Source organism: Sordaria macrospora, chromosome 7 (genome assembly GCF_033870435.1).
Source record: "Sordaria macrospora chromosome 7, complete sequence".
Taxonomy (NCBI): domain Eukaryota; kingdom Fungi; phylum Ascomycota; class Sordariomycetes; order Sordariales; family Sordariaceae; genus Sordaria; species Sordaria macrospora.
This window is the reverse complement of record NC_089377.1, coordinates 1,254,637-1,270,566: the sequence shown is the minus strand read 5'-3', so window position 1 is coordinate 1,270,566 and position 15,930 is coordinate 1,254,637. Positions and strand designations below refer to the sequence as shown.

The 15,930-nt window shown below is 50.8% G+C and overlaps 6 protein-coding genes across 6 annotated transcripts; 4 read left to right on the top strand and 2 right to left on the bottom strand.

Moving 5' to 3' along the window:
- Positions 1-417: 417 nt before the first annotated feature.
- Positions 418-1,149, top strand: SMAC4_03347 (uncharacterized protein; the record flags this gene model as incomplete). Its single annotated transcript, XM_003352981.2, has 1 exon — positions 418-1,149. One exon carries the CDS (start codon positions 418-420, stop codon positions 1,147-1,149), a length of 732 nt encoding a protein of 243 aa, XP_003353029.2.
- A 95-nt stretch (positions 1,150-1,244) lies between these two features.
- On the bottom strand, positions 1,245-2,942 carry SMAC4_12933 (uncharacterized protein; the record flags this gene model as incomplete). The annotated part of the gene is made up of 1 exon (XM_066091168.1): positions 1,245-2,942. The coding sequence occupies exon 1, from the start codon at positions 2,865-2,867 to the stop codon at positions 1,245-1,247; it is 1,623 nt and encodes a 540-aa protein (XP_065947707.1). The 5' UTR covers positions 2,868-2,942.
- Positions 2,943-3,293: 351 nt separating this feature from the next.
- On the bottom strand, positions 3,294-3,872 carry SMAC4_03348 (uncharacterized protein; the record flags this gene model as incomplete). Its single annotated transcript, XM_003352982.1, has 1 exon — positions 3,294-3,872. One exon carries the CDS (start codon positions 3,870-3,872, stop codon positions 3,294-3,296), a length of 579 nt encoding a protein of 192 aa, XP_003353030.1.
- Positions 3,873-6,145: 2,273 nt separating this feature from the next.
- SMAC4_03349 (uncharacterized protein) lies at positions 6,146-6,817 on the top strand (the record flags this gene model as incomplete). The annotated part of the gene is made up of 2 exons (XM_003352983.1): positions 6,146-6,160; positions 6,416-6,817. The coding sequence occupies 2 exons, from the start codon at positions 6,146-6,148 to the stop codon at positions 6,815-6,817; spliced, it is 417 nt and encodes a 138-aa protein (XP_003353031.1).
- Positions 6,818-8,508: 1,691 nt separating this feature from the next.
- Positions 8,509-9,117, top strand: SMAC4_03350 (uncharacterized protein; the record flags this gene model as incomplete). The annotated part of the gene is made up of 1 exon (XM_003352984.1): positions 8,509-9,117. One exon carries the CDS (start codon positions 8,509-8,511, stop codon positions 9,115-9,117), a length of 609 nt encoding a protein of 202 aa, XP_003353032.1.
- A 4,352-nt stretch (positions 9,118-13,469) lies between these two features.
- On the top strand, positions 13,470-14,453 carry SMAC4_03351 (uncharacterized protein; the record flags this gene model as incomplete). Its single annotated transcript, XM_003352985.1, has 2 exons — positions 13,470-14,118; positions 14,335-14,453. The coding sequence occupies 2 exons, from the start codon at positions 13,470-13,472 to the stop codon at positions 14,451-14,453; spliced, it is 768 nt and encodes a 255-aa protein (XP_003353033.1).
- Between the last annotated feature and the right edge of the window lie 1,477 nt (positions 14,454-15,930).

The window sequence follows — 15,930 nt, the reverse complement described above, 5'->3', positions numbered from 1 at the left end:
GAGCGCCAAGCCGGCCTCGGCCAAACACAGCTTCGGGAGTCCGCATGTCGTCGACGACTGCTCTTTTCATGATTGTACATATGTACGATTTCTCCAGGAGTCTTCATCGATTGGTCGCGTTTCGTTTACCCATAACGCGCAAACCCATAATAGGTTTGCCGTCGTGGACCTCCCCCTCACCAGTCACCAGTCACTGATCGGGCCTCCGACGTGCATTCGCCATATGCAGAACAAACGAAATCGCGAAACCCCTCTTCTCGTCATTCTGATATCAATAGTTCTTCAGTTCGTTCAAGTCGTTCACAAGCCGTTCAAGTTCTTTTCCAGCCTCTTTCTTCTTCTTTTCACCTTCTAAAACAAACTTTTCCTTTCGCCCACCAATCTTTCACCAAAGACAGACAAAAGATATCGTGAGTCATGGCATTTGGGATCATGGCTTCCACACCAGACCTTTCCCAACCCGACGAAAAAGACATCGCTATCGACCCCGACGACAGCGTCTCCATGACCTCAGACTCATCCACGATACATCTCAGGACACCAACGTCCTCATCGATATCCTCGTTTCATCGCAGCAACAACATCCCCTACATCATCCGAGACTGCGCTCCCGGCCCTGGCTCGACCTACATCATAGTCCACAAGTCCGGGGGCGAGAACAAGGCGCTCATCATCGTCGGGAAGCACCTGCGTCTGGCGACTCCCCTCGAACTACTTCCCAACCCGCCTGTTCTCAACTCGGCCCAAGCCAAGACGTTTGCGGGCATCTGCAACTGGCACTGGCATTGCCAGGAGTCGGACGGCTGGCTTGGTTTTCGCAATGCAGCAACAGGGCGGTGGCTTAACAGCGCCGTGCCTACCAAGACGTCGGAGTCGGTCGCTATCCAAGCGAGCTCCACCGAGTTTGCGGTGCTTGAACAGTTCTGTGTCAGGAAAAAGAAAGACGAGGAGGAGGGATATGCGCTGCTCAAGAGAGTGGACCTTCCGAGGAGGCCTGTATGTCTTATGCCGGTTGGGTTCAATTTTAGTACCCTGACTACCCCCGCTTTCGAGAACGGGCATCAGAGCTTTCTCGCGGCGAATTCGATACATACGCAAAAGACGTCTTGGGAATTTGTCAAGGTGGACCATGGGTTTGTTTCCTTATGATGGAAGACAGGGGTTGACAAACTGCAGTGTGGTGGAATCGGAATACAGCAGCTGTTCGCAAGAGGAGAAACTCCAGACTACCTACTACCTAATTATCAAGGCTCTAGGGATTGTCCGTGATTCAATGCAACGAATACAGGTGCATTCTCTTTACCTAGCACGGGCAAAGACCTGGCAAAGTGCACACCCTGCTGCTGACAAGCCCATTCGAGCTGCCCAAGAGTCTTGAGAACCTCAACACCTTCTGTCACAAAGGTACCCCAGTGCATGGCTATCGCCACCGGCGGGTGTGGGTTCGAGAATTTCCCCTGATCTGAGCTCCCACCTACGCCTTCACTGGTCGCATCCTTATTCGGGAGCTCTGTCATGTGCTTAAACACGCGGACCGCATCCCATGGTGGCATGTGTATGCCCGCTGTAATGCCCGCGCTGTGTCGTGGGAAGGGGCTGATCCAGTCTGGTAAAGGAACGAAGCTGCGGAGGTAGGAGTACGTTGACCCAACTGCGACTGGGAGCAGTAGTAGGTTTGGAGGCCCAAGTCTGTCCCCAATTTCGGCAAAAGCAGGACATGGAGGGTATTCCGTATCATCACTCGGCTGGGTGTTCGGCCTTTGTTTGTTGTTTGCCGATGGTGGACTGGGAGGCCAATCTGGGGAACCATGAAACTGATAGCCCGTGTCTCCGGCAAAGAATATGCGGTATGTGCTACCGTTGGCATCCCGACGGCGAAGATACCAGCTTGACCAGAGGGTGCAGTTTGCGTCATTACCTCCCCTTCCACTGCTGTGCTGAGCCGGTGTACACCAGACCTCAAGACTTTGAGCTGGAGAGCTCACTTCTCGGCGTAAAGAAAGAGTAGCTGAATCCCACCAGTCCATCTCGGTCACTCGCTCCTCGGATATACCACAGTCGACGAACCATGAACGGTTTCCCAAGGGTACGAAGAAACGAACGGTTTCCTTGCTACTCTCCCAGATGGCCATGATGGTATCATAGTCCAAATGGTCAAAATGATTGTGACTGATCATGACGGCATCGATCGGAGGCAGGTCTTGGACGCGGCATGGGGGTGGATAAGCACGGATGGGTCCTGCTCTCTGACTGGGTGAGCATCGCATCGAGAATATGGGGTCAAAGAGACAGCGGATAGGTCGAGACCCTTTCGAGGTATCGAGGGGCGGTAACTGAACCAAGACGCCGGCGTGGCCTAGCCATGTTACTTTGGCATGTGGTGATGTCGAGGAATCGAAAGAGAAATCGGGGTTCTGGATGCGCAATAACCGTGCAGCTTTCGCACCATCTGAATCAGGCCAGTCCTTAACGTCGCTGAAGCGTGGTCGCTTGTTCTTCTCTGGAAGCTTGTCTGTGACAGCAGAGTCAGGTAGGTGTGAAGCGGCTAGGGCGACGCATAGATCTTCATCCTCTCCCCAGCCAAGATGATCCCAGACTTGGAACTTTGTTGGTCTATACCAGCTCGGCCAGGGATTCCGAAAGCCGGCTACGCTCTTGGTGTCAGCGTTGTTCGTAGGACGTGACGTGCCAGGTGATGGATCCCATGATGGGAGATAGCTCAAATAAGAGGACCATCCCGAGCTTGGTTTCAGGCGTGCTGGAAAGGCACTCGTAGGGAGTACATGGTGGGGTGGTGCCGTCGATTCTCGCTGTGTTTCACGATTGACTTGTAGTTGTAGAGGTTCCGATCGTTTTGGACTATCCATTATGTGCGTCTATCGTCTCGCACAAGGTGGGTGGCTTTGTATATAGGAGGTGTCGGATTTTAAGAATTTTTGTTGTTTAAGGAAAAGGGACGGGAATGGAATCACACACTGTAACAGTACGTGTAGGCTGTGGTGTAGTACAGGGGTGGGTGACGTCACAGGGAGGTACTTGCTCGTTGGTTTCAAACCACAGTCCGATCTTGCCGCTAATGAACACTCAAAAACTGGACTTTTCATTTGCATACTACCACCCGCTAACAGCGTATTACCCAGTAAACAAACAATTGCGGTACCCGTTCGCGACATTTCATTTCTCCTTCGACTTCCATCCTGGAACATCAACAAAAACACGATATACAGCACCCAAACAACTGCTTTGAACAACATCGTACTCTTTCCCACCTCAGTCGCCTTTCACAAACAGAATCAGTTTCCGCTAGGCGGCAAGCCCGAATTGGTGCCCAAGTCCTCCTTGTACTCCTGACCACCGACAACCAGTGGCTGGCAATCCTGCAAGACAAACATCATGCGCGCCCACTCCGTCTTGCTCTTGTTGACCCATTGGTGTTGAGTCGCCCGTTGGATCGCAACATCGCCCCGCTTCAATGGATGTACCTCCCCGCTGTCGAGCACCATGTCCACCTCGCCCTCCAGCACGATGCCGTAGTCGAGACTTTGCGTTCGGTGCATTCCGCATGCGTAGCCAGGTGCAAAGTCGACGCACCGGAAAACGGTTCCGCGCGGATTGACCAGCCCGAGGTTTCCCGACTCCAGCACCCGCGTGTGCTCCGCCACGTCGGCGTCCTTGTTGAGGTTGGCGGGGAATTCGGAGGTTGTGTAGGCGACGCTGAAGGCGAGTTCGCCTTCGGCGTAGGACTTCCACTCAAAGTCGTTCTGACTGTGGACAATGGCCTTTCCTTCGGCGTTGTGGCCCGTGATGTAGCGGTGCAACTGGGGAAGATCCGAGATCTTGCCGTTATCTTCGGTGCGGTAGGAGGACCCCATTGTGTTGATGGGACGAGACGGGGTTCAGATGAGAAGGAAGGCAGGCAGATGTCTGTTGTTTTAACGGGAGAATATGGTGGGCTCTCCGGAGACAAGAGAAACTCTGGTCAAGAACAACAACAGCCGGGAGAAGTGGGGAGGAAGTTTGGAGAGGAGGGAGAGATAATCAGTCGGAGTCCCCCATCTCAGTCCGTGGAGCGAGCCTCTCGCCTTTTTCTCTCCCTTCTCTCGCCGGTTCCCGACTTCCCTTGCAGGAGCCTTAGTAAGGCACTGCAACGATCATCTGTACACTACATTGGACGACCCAAGGAATGCACGACGGTCCATCAATCACAACCACAGACAGAGCCGTCCCATGCCTGGCGAAGCAAGCGGGTTTATTCACTTACGTGCGCATCATTCGCGCCGCGCCCCTCCACGTCAAATTGGGTCCCTTCGCGGTCCAACCCATGTCAAGCACGTTCCGGTTGAATGCACCTGCTCACGTCGCACAACTGACCCGCGTGGACCGCATTCCATTCCCAAGGGACGGGAAGCGGCGACAAAGTTTCACAAAGTCCAAACACAGACTACACCGCTCAAATCTAGCGTGTGGCGGCGGGTGTTGACAGCACCGCCGCCGTGCCTGTGGACAGTGGCACTACGACCTTAACTTAATATCACCATACGGCCGCGTCCGGGGCAGATGCCAATCAGTATCGGTTTCTTACTCCCGACGACAGGGTGAAGCTTGAAGGAATCGTACCAGCTCCCGTCCTTGTATCCCGTTTCTTCGCAGCGATCAATGTGTGCTTACTGACGTGGCAGAGTCGCCAGATCCGGCCGGCGACAAGATGATCCACTGTACCGGTGGCCCGATGATCCGATCAACTGCTGCCGTCTTGGCGTCCCGGATCCGGATCCGCAATTGACGACTCCCGACCCGGGCCGGCTCCTATATTTTGTCAGCCCGAAGAAATCCACAAACCACAAAATACATCTCACGACAAGCGCCTGTCTCTGGAATGGAACCCCAGCGGTTAGAGCATCTGCTGAGTAATGACGGCAATTCTTGCTGGCGTATCGGTAAGTTTCCACGCCCAGCAACGATCAAGAGGGTGCATGATTATCATTCTAATGGATGGCATCCCGGGTTGTTGGATGCGAGACCCTGACTGCTGAGGTGTTGGGACCAGGGGTTGATGGCACAAAAGCCATATTGCATACCATTGGCCTCATACGGTTGTTAGCTTGGTACAAACAGCGTCATATCCAGCCCGAACAAGTTCTGTACCGAACTAACAAACATTCCAGGGCCACTCTATCCCGTATCTCCGTACAAAGAGCCTCGTCTCGTCGTCCAAGACGCCACTGCATCCTACACCAACATCCCGACATCTTGAAAATCTTTCAGGAATCTCGTCAAAGCCACATCACAGATTTTACAGTCGGGTCTTTCTCTTCCCAACGATTATGGAACCAACAAAGCGAAGTCGACTCGTTGGGAGGTCTGTCACAAGTTGTTGAAGAGATGCGCGGGTGTGTCTTTCTGTTAAAGAAATTCAACCCAGGCGCTAACGTTTGCGCCGCATGGCAACGGGGATATGTCCACGAGAGCCGAGATTCGGTATGATGTTTTCAGGATACTGCTGACAAGATAGGGCGACACGCCGTTCATCAAAGCCATGTCGCAGGATCGTCATGCTCGCGCTGTGCAAGTCTTCATTGTCAGCCTGCTCCTGGCTGCCTATTTTGGCCTTACCGCCACGGCTTGTTGGCAACTTGGACCAACAATCTCCAGGCTTTCAACAACAGTTCCCGTGCTCGCAACCGCAACACCAGCTAATGATTCTATCTTCATGTTGGCGCTGCTCTTCCATTCTAGGTATGGGACCCTTTGTCTTCTATCGACTCTGCAAGCAGTACCGAAGCGCGAGTTTACGACATGATGGATGGGCTACCAACGACACTTCCGCAACGGAGAGGTCTGAAATCAGCTATATAATTGTTGCTGTTCTCCCGCAGATCTTAGATTCTGAATTCGACAGCCCACCAACCAGCATATCATCTGCTTCATACAACCCATCACTGAGTTATCAGACTCCTACAGATCTCGTCACGGTATCATATTTGCCATCAGGCACACAAAGCCTCAAGACCCAAGATCACACAATGTCGTCGATCAAACCTACCGATGCTGCTACCCCGATCAATTTCAGCACATTGGAGTTCTGGCACAATGAAAAATGTGGGAAGGCAAAGACTTCTTTCCCTTAGGAAGTTGGGCCGACGTCATGAAGAAGCTCGTTGTGCGCGACGAAAAGGAGTTTGCCGCTCATTCCTCGCTCTTCCTTTGGCTCTTTCCGTAGGGAAAAATTACAACGGAGGAAACGAAGTTGTTCTTCAGCAAGTCAAAATACGCCCACCTCGTGTTTCGCCTTGGCTACACCTACCAGGTGTTGTGTCACCACGTCAGCCGCCTGGACAAGGGCAACAACAAGGCGTATGCTGAGGATGTGTTCTTGCAGTTGTCCTACAACTAAGTCAAGTTATTTATTGTGAAGGTTTGGGACGCGGTCGAAGAAACGGCGGGGTTTAACGATCCCAAATACGGCGGCACCGAGGCTGCGCTGGGAAAGTTCGAAATTGCCTTCTTCAAGCAGGAGGTGCCGGCCTTTCAGTACATCGATGTCCCCGCCGTCGTGGATGAACAAACTCCACCGTTCATCCTGGGCCTGGCCGACGCTAAGGTCGACATTGAGGCAATCGAGGATCTCCAGAAGAACAATAAGACAGAGGAACTGAATAACTTCCGTCTTGCTTCCGTCCAGGTAATCATGGTTTCCGAGGACGCAAAGCCGGCTGGGGAGGCAAAGCCCGTGGTGGAGGCAAAGCCGAGCCTGAAGGGGACGAAGAGACAGAACATATATCGTCTCCGACCCCGAGGCAGACAGGACTCGAGGTGATCAGGCCGCACGCACGGACGCAGACACTTAGGACTTGGTTACGGGTACGGAAATTTGTGTGGCCCGCCTTGCTAGACTCGGCAAAACCGGCTGATGGAGCGGTTATGATATTTCCTTTTTTTTTTTTTTTTTTTTTTTTTTTTTTTTTTTTCATTCCCTACGCAAGGGCACAGGAGCGGGGACGAGGGAGACTATGGAAGTTTCCATCTTATTACAGTCATTACCTCTAGGAACAAGTAGTTACAGTAGGCTTCTGTACAGAGACTATCACACTCATTGTAGGATAGAATATAATGCTTGTTTGCTCAGTCCCGAATTCTAGCTTATCGTGAACTCTCGTGGATGTTGCATTAATATTCCAGGCTGTCGGTACCTGTAACCACTGGTGTATTAGTGAGCTCTACGTTAGGCTTCCATCTCATTCCCCTTCCTTTGACAAGTCAGGATGGTAGTTCCTTCCCAAGTTTTGAGACCCAAGGTTCCAAGACCCAGGTTTTCGGCAACACCCAAGTTCGCCATAGTTCTTTCCCCAAACAACCGCTCCCCGCCCTCACCCAACAAACACGCGATATCTCTCCGTCGGTTGATTTGAGATTGTGGCTTAATGGTTCTCTTCGTCGCTTTCCTTCTCTTCGTTTCCACTTCGGTCACAGGCAATTTGACCGCTGCGATTCGTTTCTCCGGCGTGTAATACCTTTTCGGGCCTTACTTCACAACGACATTCGTTCTGCAGAGGTGCTATCCTATGTTCGTGTTGGGGAGAGGCATAATACCACGCTCATTGTGAGCTTTTTTGAGGCGATGGCAGTGCGGCGGCTACTGCCTTTGTTCAAGTTTTACATCGTCGTTGGTCCCAAGTCTGGCTCCAGTCATTCTTTACGCCTTATGGCAATTTCTAACCGCGCGGAAGCATTGTAGGTAACTTGACAAAAAACTGAAAGTGGTCACCTGAAGTTACTAACGCGGTAGGCGATTTTAACAGGTTATGAATTTTCGTTCGTTGGCGGCGTAATGATGGACCAACGAGCGCATGTCACCTGCGACAAAGAAACTCTCTCACCTCCAACCACCAAAAACATCTTTGCCCGGGCATATGTGTAAAATGTTACCTAGGGCAGATACGCGATACGAGCACAAATAGCCTTCAACGCTCAAGACCAACCCAACAGCTCAACAAGACAGTAATAGGCCATGACGGCAAAATATGACATGGGGACCAAGGAACACTCCGAAAGTACTACGACAACGGCGAGCAACAAACATGTTGCCACAGTTTCTTATCTGAGGGGACAGCAGTTATTTATGCCTTGGACAAGCGCTGATTTATGATCTCTTCAAGGAAGCAAATTCCAATTACCTTCAGTCCCCTCCCATAAGCGTTTGGCCTGCAATCAGAAACACCGACATAAAGCCTCCTAGCAAGAGAATACTGCCTCAAGTTTTCATCTTTCGCCATCATATCCTACTTTGCACTGCCCTTCCGCCTGAAGCATTCAACGGCACCATCCCTGACCAACATAGATTTCGACAGTCGACGCCGACGCGGCCTTGGTTTTCTCTGTCGCACCAGCCACAACGTCTTCGCATGGTTTCTGCAATTCGTCCACAGTAACCATGTCCCGGAATCAATGGCTCCTTTCCCAGAATTCGGGCCCACAGCCCGGAGATCAGCGTGACATCCACAAGTACCCATGCTACCAGGAGATGGGCCTCCGCTTCGCGCGCTCCCAGAGGCAGACCTGTGGCCAATTACTCTGGTCTTTGATTGCGATGACTCCAACAACGTAGGCCCTTACAACCTCATGGTCCGATGGCTAGCTATCGACCCTTGTGCTTCTATGCCGAAGGCACAGCAAACGCAGCTTCAAACTGGGTATCGGTTCTTGTTCATAGCAGACTGTGACATTCCCCCGGAGCTCCCGGCTCGAGTCCACAAGCCAACGACCGAAATCGATAACAAGATCCAGCACCTTATCATTTCTGATCTCAAAGCCCCTGCCGGCGAGGACAGAAAGGCCTACGGGTTCAGGTTGTTCGTCACAATCGCAGACGCCGCGACCGTAAAGCTGTACTTCGACACCTGCGTGAGGTATTGGTCTAGACCTATCGACCACGTGCAACTCATGGACGACAGTGAAGGCAGTCATTCGTCGGTCACAGTGGACAGTGATCAATTCACGAAGGACGGTCAGAATATGCGTGAGTGCCCTGACGTGATGTTCCGGCTTTGGCGCAGACCTCAACTATTTGAAACATCATCAATCTTCTACAATCCACTCAGTTCTTTTTGCGGAACTTAGGGGGGTGTGGTGAACGGTAAAGTGCTGGCTCGAAGGAAGTAAGCCGTATCTGTACTGCTCCTTCCCTTCAATGCGCGGCTTAGTCCCGGCTTACTTCCTTCGAGCCAACGCTTTACCGTTCACCACACCCCTATAACTTCCGCTATAGTTTATATGGACCACTTCATCTTACCTAGGTTTCTTCCCTTCTGGATTAGGCTAATTCCATTTGCTCAATTATGGATGCTACCCACGAAGCATTGCTGACATACCTCAGAGGTAGAGGTCTAATTGAGGAGTTCGGCTGGCTAAAGACGATCGGTGCCTAAAAGAAACCTCTACATTACCCTACCCGAGCCGGGTATGTCGGCTTTCGATATGCGTTGCGGTTATCAGCCTTCTGTTTCTCAGGAGGTGTAGGGCGGTGAATTAGTGCTGTAACTTGGGTAGGGCTTATAGCAACTGGGTTACTGGGAAGCAACGTAGGTATCGAGCAGGACTCAAAGCGGAAGACGGTAAAAAGAACTGGAAGAACGGAAACAATCGTCTTCAAATGGTAGGACTGAGGAGGTTTCGTAGATAGTTACCTGTGTGTTTGTATTTGGAGGAAGAATACAAGTTAGGGTTCTAGGTCTGAGATCCAGCTGGTCTTGAGTGTCACTCATTTACACCTACCTACACATGTCAACAACGACGAGGCCATACGGACTCTCAGAATCAGTGGGATTTGGGCAACGAGTGTTTTATTCTACCTAAACAAATACTTCGTCCGTTGCAATATTCGCCTGGGCTGCAGTGTACTACCGGTAGTTCTTGTGTTGGTTGGTTTGAGCCGTGTCGAAGGCATCGTAGGGTAAAAAAAAAAGTTAAAAAAAGCCGTATCCGTTGTACTGTCCGAGTATTGCCGTGAACTCTTCGCTGTCTCTATTTATTTTGTTCTTTCTCTTCAAACACCTCGTGGTCTCTTTGCCATCGTCCCGAGCTCACCATATCCTGTCCGGAAGTCGAGATCATGGCTCAGCAGGACCCGTGGCCTCGCAGTAGGAGGGTGGAGGCGGTCCATGTCCTTCAGCTTGCTGAGCCATTCCAATGGTAGGTGTAATAACTTCTAGCGGCGATGATGTAGCTGGAGACGGAGACGGGGCTGCGGTTTTCGGGACACGAACGACCTGCACTCTCAGGCTCAATATGTACTTGCAGAGCCGGTACGCTGTAGGGAGTGGCCAAAAGAAAGTGAGAATCGCGTGCAGGTGTGCGTTTCCGGGTGGTGAATGTGAGGGGCAGGCCCACGACGGCGGCGGTCATGACCACTGATTGAGTCCCTTTTGCAAACGGAAATGGAAAGCCATTGCACATCAACAACTTGAGAGAGGATCTCAAAAACGGCGTGAACACGAATTTCCAAGGCGAGCGACAAGGGAATCCGCTATCGATTGGAAAGAGAACGAGGAAGAACAATCATTAAAGCAAGAACATATCAAGAAGATGACTGATTACCCGTGGTATAAGCTGCGGAGCCGAGTTATACCTATATCAAAGTCGTGCCCTCCGGGCTGGTCCTGGCCACAAGTGTTAGTACCACTCCCTGGGCAGACTAAAGCCATGGAGGGACAAGTTTTGGTTGAGGAAGTAGAGGTACCTAGACGGACGCGGTTATCTGGCTATGGCTGCAAGTACTTCTTTTGACGCAAGACGGATTAAAATCAAGTATATTTCCAGCGTTCTCGATCGAGAGAAAACATGGAAATATCATTCGTTGACGGCAAGGTTCCTGCCGGTAGCCCACGAACAAACGGACATCGAAGCTGTGGTTGACGAAGTTCGGCTTGGTGGCGCATATTTGAGCTGGGGGCGGCGTGTTATTGCACTGGCATTGCAGCGACGGGATCAGCGCAAGATCAGATAAGGCTACATCTCATTTACCTCACCACAGGGCATCCAAAAACCTCGTTTTATCCACGCCCGGGGTTGTTGGAAGTCCATGCCCTGGGCTGCCATCCACTGGCTTGCCCATTCACCGGGACTCCTTCCGGGTATTTAGGCCGCCCTGGTTTCCGCTTCTCCTCTTCCGTTAGACAACACCAATCAACCCTTTGGCCGTTGTCGCCTTTTCCAGCCTCCAACAGTTGTGTATCTAGGAATTTTTGCCAACATCTCTCGATCGAGGATTGAGGTGTTGGAGTCTTCTGGACATCATCGCGCTTTGGCGAACCAGTTCTGAGGCCACAGTTTCAGATTGCAAAATGATGGTGTTTATGGTACAGGGATGGAGGAGGCGCTTCTGGCCGGGCTCCCCGGTACCGACACCATTGTGTTGGTTGCCCCAGGGTGAGCAATCACTTATTGTATCTTCAGCCAATCGGAATGATGCAACAGTTTCGACTCTCACCGGTCTTATACAGCACTCCCGTCGTCAGGACTACAACTGTCTTCTTCCATTCTTTTGCCAAAAGCCTGAGGACGAATATCAGTCCTTTGTGCGAAGGAACTCGAGATCAAACCACCAGCAGTGTCCAAGTGGAGTTGTTGACTTGTTCATGTTGCCAGCTTCCCGTGTTTTACGGTAGCCCTCGTACACATGCGTTGGGTGAAGGTTGGCTTGGCATACAACCGGTCGACTTCGGCTCAGTCAGTGCAGTATTTTCGCTACCGTAAAATCTGCGCTCTCTGTGTTAGCATAGCATCTTATTTATGCCCGACAATCCCAACAACCAGTTCGACGAGGACACTTTGAGTTCATTCCACGACACATCGCCACTGAAACCATGAAACCTTACTAGCCTCTACCTAGGAGGCGCTTGTTGTCTGGTTTCAAATCCTATGTCCCCTTGGCGCTTGATTCGCTTTCAGCTCTTGATCAAAAACCCCTTGACGACGAAACTGTCTCCACATCAATGATGACGTGAAATGAGGGTTGAGAAGTGCAATAACCCGCACTCTCCAATCGTCAAAGTGTAGGTATTGCCTTTGTTTCCAGTTTACATTGTTGTTGGCCCCAAACTGATGGGGCTCATTGCGACGAATCACGAGCCAAGGACTTTCTATACTTAACATCACCGAACCGCCTTCGGCCACAAAGATGGGATGCCTTACGCGGATTTCTTTTGGAACGAACACTAAGTTCAGTATCTCTTTCATCCAATACCGATTAAGTGCTAAAGTATATTGACCTGTTGGTAGCAGCCTGCCATTCGAGGATTTCCTTTGAGGATATGATAATGGGCCAACGAGCCGCGTGTAGGTTAAGACAAAGAGAATACCTTCCCCCTTTCCGCCCCAACACAAGTTGCCTGGAGGTATGTATGAGAGGGACTGCTTACAAGCCACACACCATGGTCAATACCTTGCAACGATCACACTATGTGTTCGGCTCTCTCAAGACGTGGGATACCTCGAGACGATGTTGGCCTTCCCAGGCTGCTTCCGGTTAAGATCGATGTATTCTCACCGCGGGAAGCACACAACGGGAATTAAATGCCCAACCCGTTAGCCTCTGGTCACTGCTCCTGAAGATTTATTGCCTGCTTGACGTTTATCAGTTGCACTGAAGAAGCCTTTTTCCACTTGGCAACTACGGAACTAGGCCGCCTAACAGGAAGATGCTGTTGGGCATGGCGACCTTCACATCACCAACTATCCGTGTCCATGTCACTCGAGCAGTTGTGAGCGGAACACGAACCCAAACCCGAACCACGACAATCACAATCACAGGTTGCGCGTTGATGAAGATGCCATTGCCTATGTCGTCTGGCGGCTGTTTGAGCAAGTGGTGTTGAGAAATGAGAACCAACACCTATGGACAATATATCTACCTATACTATACACATGATGATTGAGATCCCGTTCTGTCTTTGTGGCAAAATGGTATAAAAGTCTGGTCAGCTTGAGTGAGTCCTCCTCCCAAGTCACGCTTCGATCCTTCCTCTACTCGTCAGGTTTAGAGGCATCCCTCCCCCCAGCGAAGCTGGGGGTCAGGGATGTTACAATGTGACCGGCAAGAGTTGCGATTACCCCTAAATACACACCAAATATGCTAAAACTTTGCTTCCTCACCATAATCTAAATATATTTCAGGTCACAGGAAGCTGCAAAACATTGCAGTATTAGTAACCCTATGTTAGCACGTTTTTCAATACGGGAAGTAAATCAAAGTCGGTCGCATTATAACATCCCTGACCCTCCCCAGCGGAGCTGGGGGGAGGGATGCTTCTAACCTGACGAGTAGGCTTCACAACCGCTATCGAAGTAAGCAACAGATTTACTGCAGTTCCTTCCCTACCTACCTCATATTTGTCAAGAAGGTTTCGATTCTCCGGACCACACACCAATCCTTACCTTCAAACTCCACGCACAGCTCAGCTCCAAATATCATCATGTTGTCTCGGGGTGTAGGGACAAAACCCATGCTGGAGACAGAAGACAATAGTGGACGCATCGCGCGGGCCAGGCTCGAAAGAGAATGCAAGCCTGGGGGTTCCACGCCGAAAGGGCCGCCAATGCCCGGGATTTACACTGTCCAAGGTCCTTGGAAGATCCTGTATCTGGCAGAAGCATCCTTCACACAGTCAATCCTAGTGCAGCTTGATTTTACTGAATTTAAACCGCAGATTGGATTCCCAGAGCTGCAACGGCCTGACCCAGACAGATATGACATTGCAATATACTGGCGAGACTATCACGTCCACGACAACCCGGAGCAGGAGGTTCTACCTGCACACTCGGAGGAACTACTTATTCACTGGCTCGAGGAGGAAGACTCAGACTTCAATGGCGATACCCAATGGATCTGGCTCGATGGTCCCATTCTAGCGCCGAAGCGCGTGGGAAAGTTCAAACTCATGTTCAAGATTTCTCGGAAAAGCACAGACCTGACAAGAAGGGGTGATGAAGCATTCGACTTTGCGGAGGATCCATTGGAGGCTGGAAACGTTCAGGAAGAGCCCCTGCAGGACTATGTCGAGGTGCGTGAGCACGCAGAGTGGCCGCGACTGGTAAGAACACGACGTGAACAAGCCCAAGAGCGTAAGTACCTACTCAACCAACCATCTCATGTTCTACCACTCTCTCCACTACCTACCTACCTACCTACCTACCTACCCACCTACCTATCAACACTTGTATCTGGGTGCTCGCGATTTGATATGAGCGATTATTCTCCTAGTTCACCCATTACCTCTGAGTTCTGACTCAACTGTACTCTCAAATATGCTAACCTGCGCTCTTCTCTTATACCTATAGATGACCTCATCCCCAGGTTCAGACAGCAACTCCAACGGCAGATGGAAGCAGCTAATGCTCTCCCTGACCCCAGTACTGTCCCGGAGTCAGATACTGTCCTTGAACCTGATGCTGTATAAGCTGCCCTGCACAGCAGTGTCACCATTGAGATTTTACTCTACAATTGCAGAATCCATTCCACGGGTCAGGAGTCCGGAGGATTGTTGTCATGAGGGGCTTGCTCCATATGGTCTTCTTTTCTCCCTTTCTGTTTCTCTGCTTTTTCCTCCCTCCTTTGGAGGTGTATTTTCTTTTTTTTAAAAATAAATTTGTCTTGATGTTCATTGTCAGTCATTACCATTGTTGATGGAGAGCTTAATTGGAACGATGTGCTTGTTTGGCTGCTTGGGTACCTCTACCAGCTAGAGTCATGTTTCAAGTCTGTCATTCCCGGCCTTTGGATTATTTCATTGGTTGAGCCGTTGGGATGGTATTTGTATACCGTGGACGTTGGCCGTCAGGTCAGGGCAAATATTGAAGATTTTTTCCCGGATGGCTTCTGCCTTCCACTTGCCTCCCTGCTATCTGACTTACATAAGTGCGGAATTGTTATCGTGACCAAGACGTGGAAACTTCACTATAAACTCTGCGTGAAGCATAGACGTTCCTGTCCGAGGACCGACGCAGGTGCTTCTTTGAATTGACTCTGTGAAGACACCACCTATGTATCAAGGTCAGATCTCCAGTTCAAGCACAGCGCCCGCAAACTCCATGACGCATTCAATACACTCGCTAACCAAAATTTACCCTAGCCTCAAAGCCCGCAGCCAAGTGAACAGACTGTCTGTGTATCTGTGTATTATTGCTTTCGGGCATCAACAGAAACCATGGAAGAGCGGATGGATAACCATGAAGCATACCTAGATTGTTAGAGGATGCTGGGATATAAATTCCCCTAGAAGACTCCTTGTCCAGAACAAACTTGACCACACCAAAAATTCAACGCAACAAACCCAACCAATGCCACTTCATTCCAGGCTAGTCTTGAAAAAATGTGCATAATCCAAAAAGGCCAATACGACTGCTGGCACTACATCACGGTGCGGTTTCGGCCCTGCATTCGCGCGAGAAGGAGGCTCGGGAGAGCGAGAACCGCGAGAACCGGCAGAACAGCAGGAACAGCAGGAACAGCAGGAACAGCAGGAACAACAAGTCTGAGAAGACGAAGAAGAAGAAGAGCGATGTGTCCGGAGAGGCGATGCAGAGAGCTGGATAGGATACTGGATATGTCGGGTATGTGCCCGGTTTGTGTGAGGTATCCTGCTGCGAGGAATTTGTGAAGCGTCGGGAATGTCGGGGTGTCACGGTTTAGAGGGCAGGATATGAGGTTGGGATGAATGTGAAGGGAGTTGATGCTCTGATTGGTCATGGTCGGATATATCTGGACGGCAGTGCACCTTCTTTTTCAAACCAGCAAAGGAATTGGGAAGGCTCGCCAAATTTTACTGCTGAGTAGTGCCTTGCATGATTGCATCAATCTCAATCAATAAGCCTTTCCTCACCGTTCCTTCCGAACCGAGTCTTTCATCTGCCAAATACCAGGTAACTAGGTAGTGA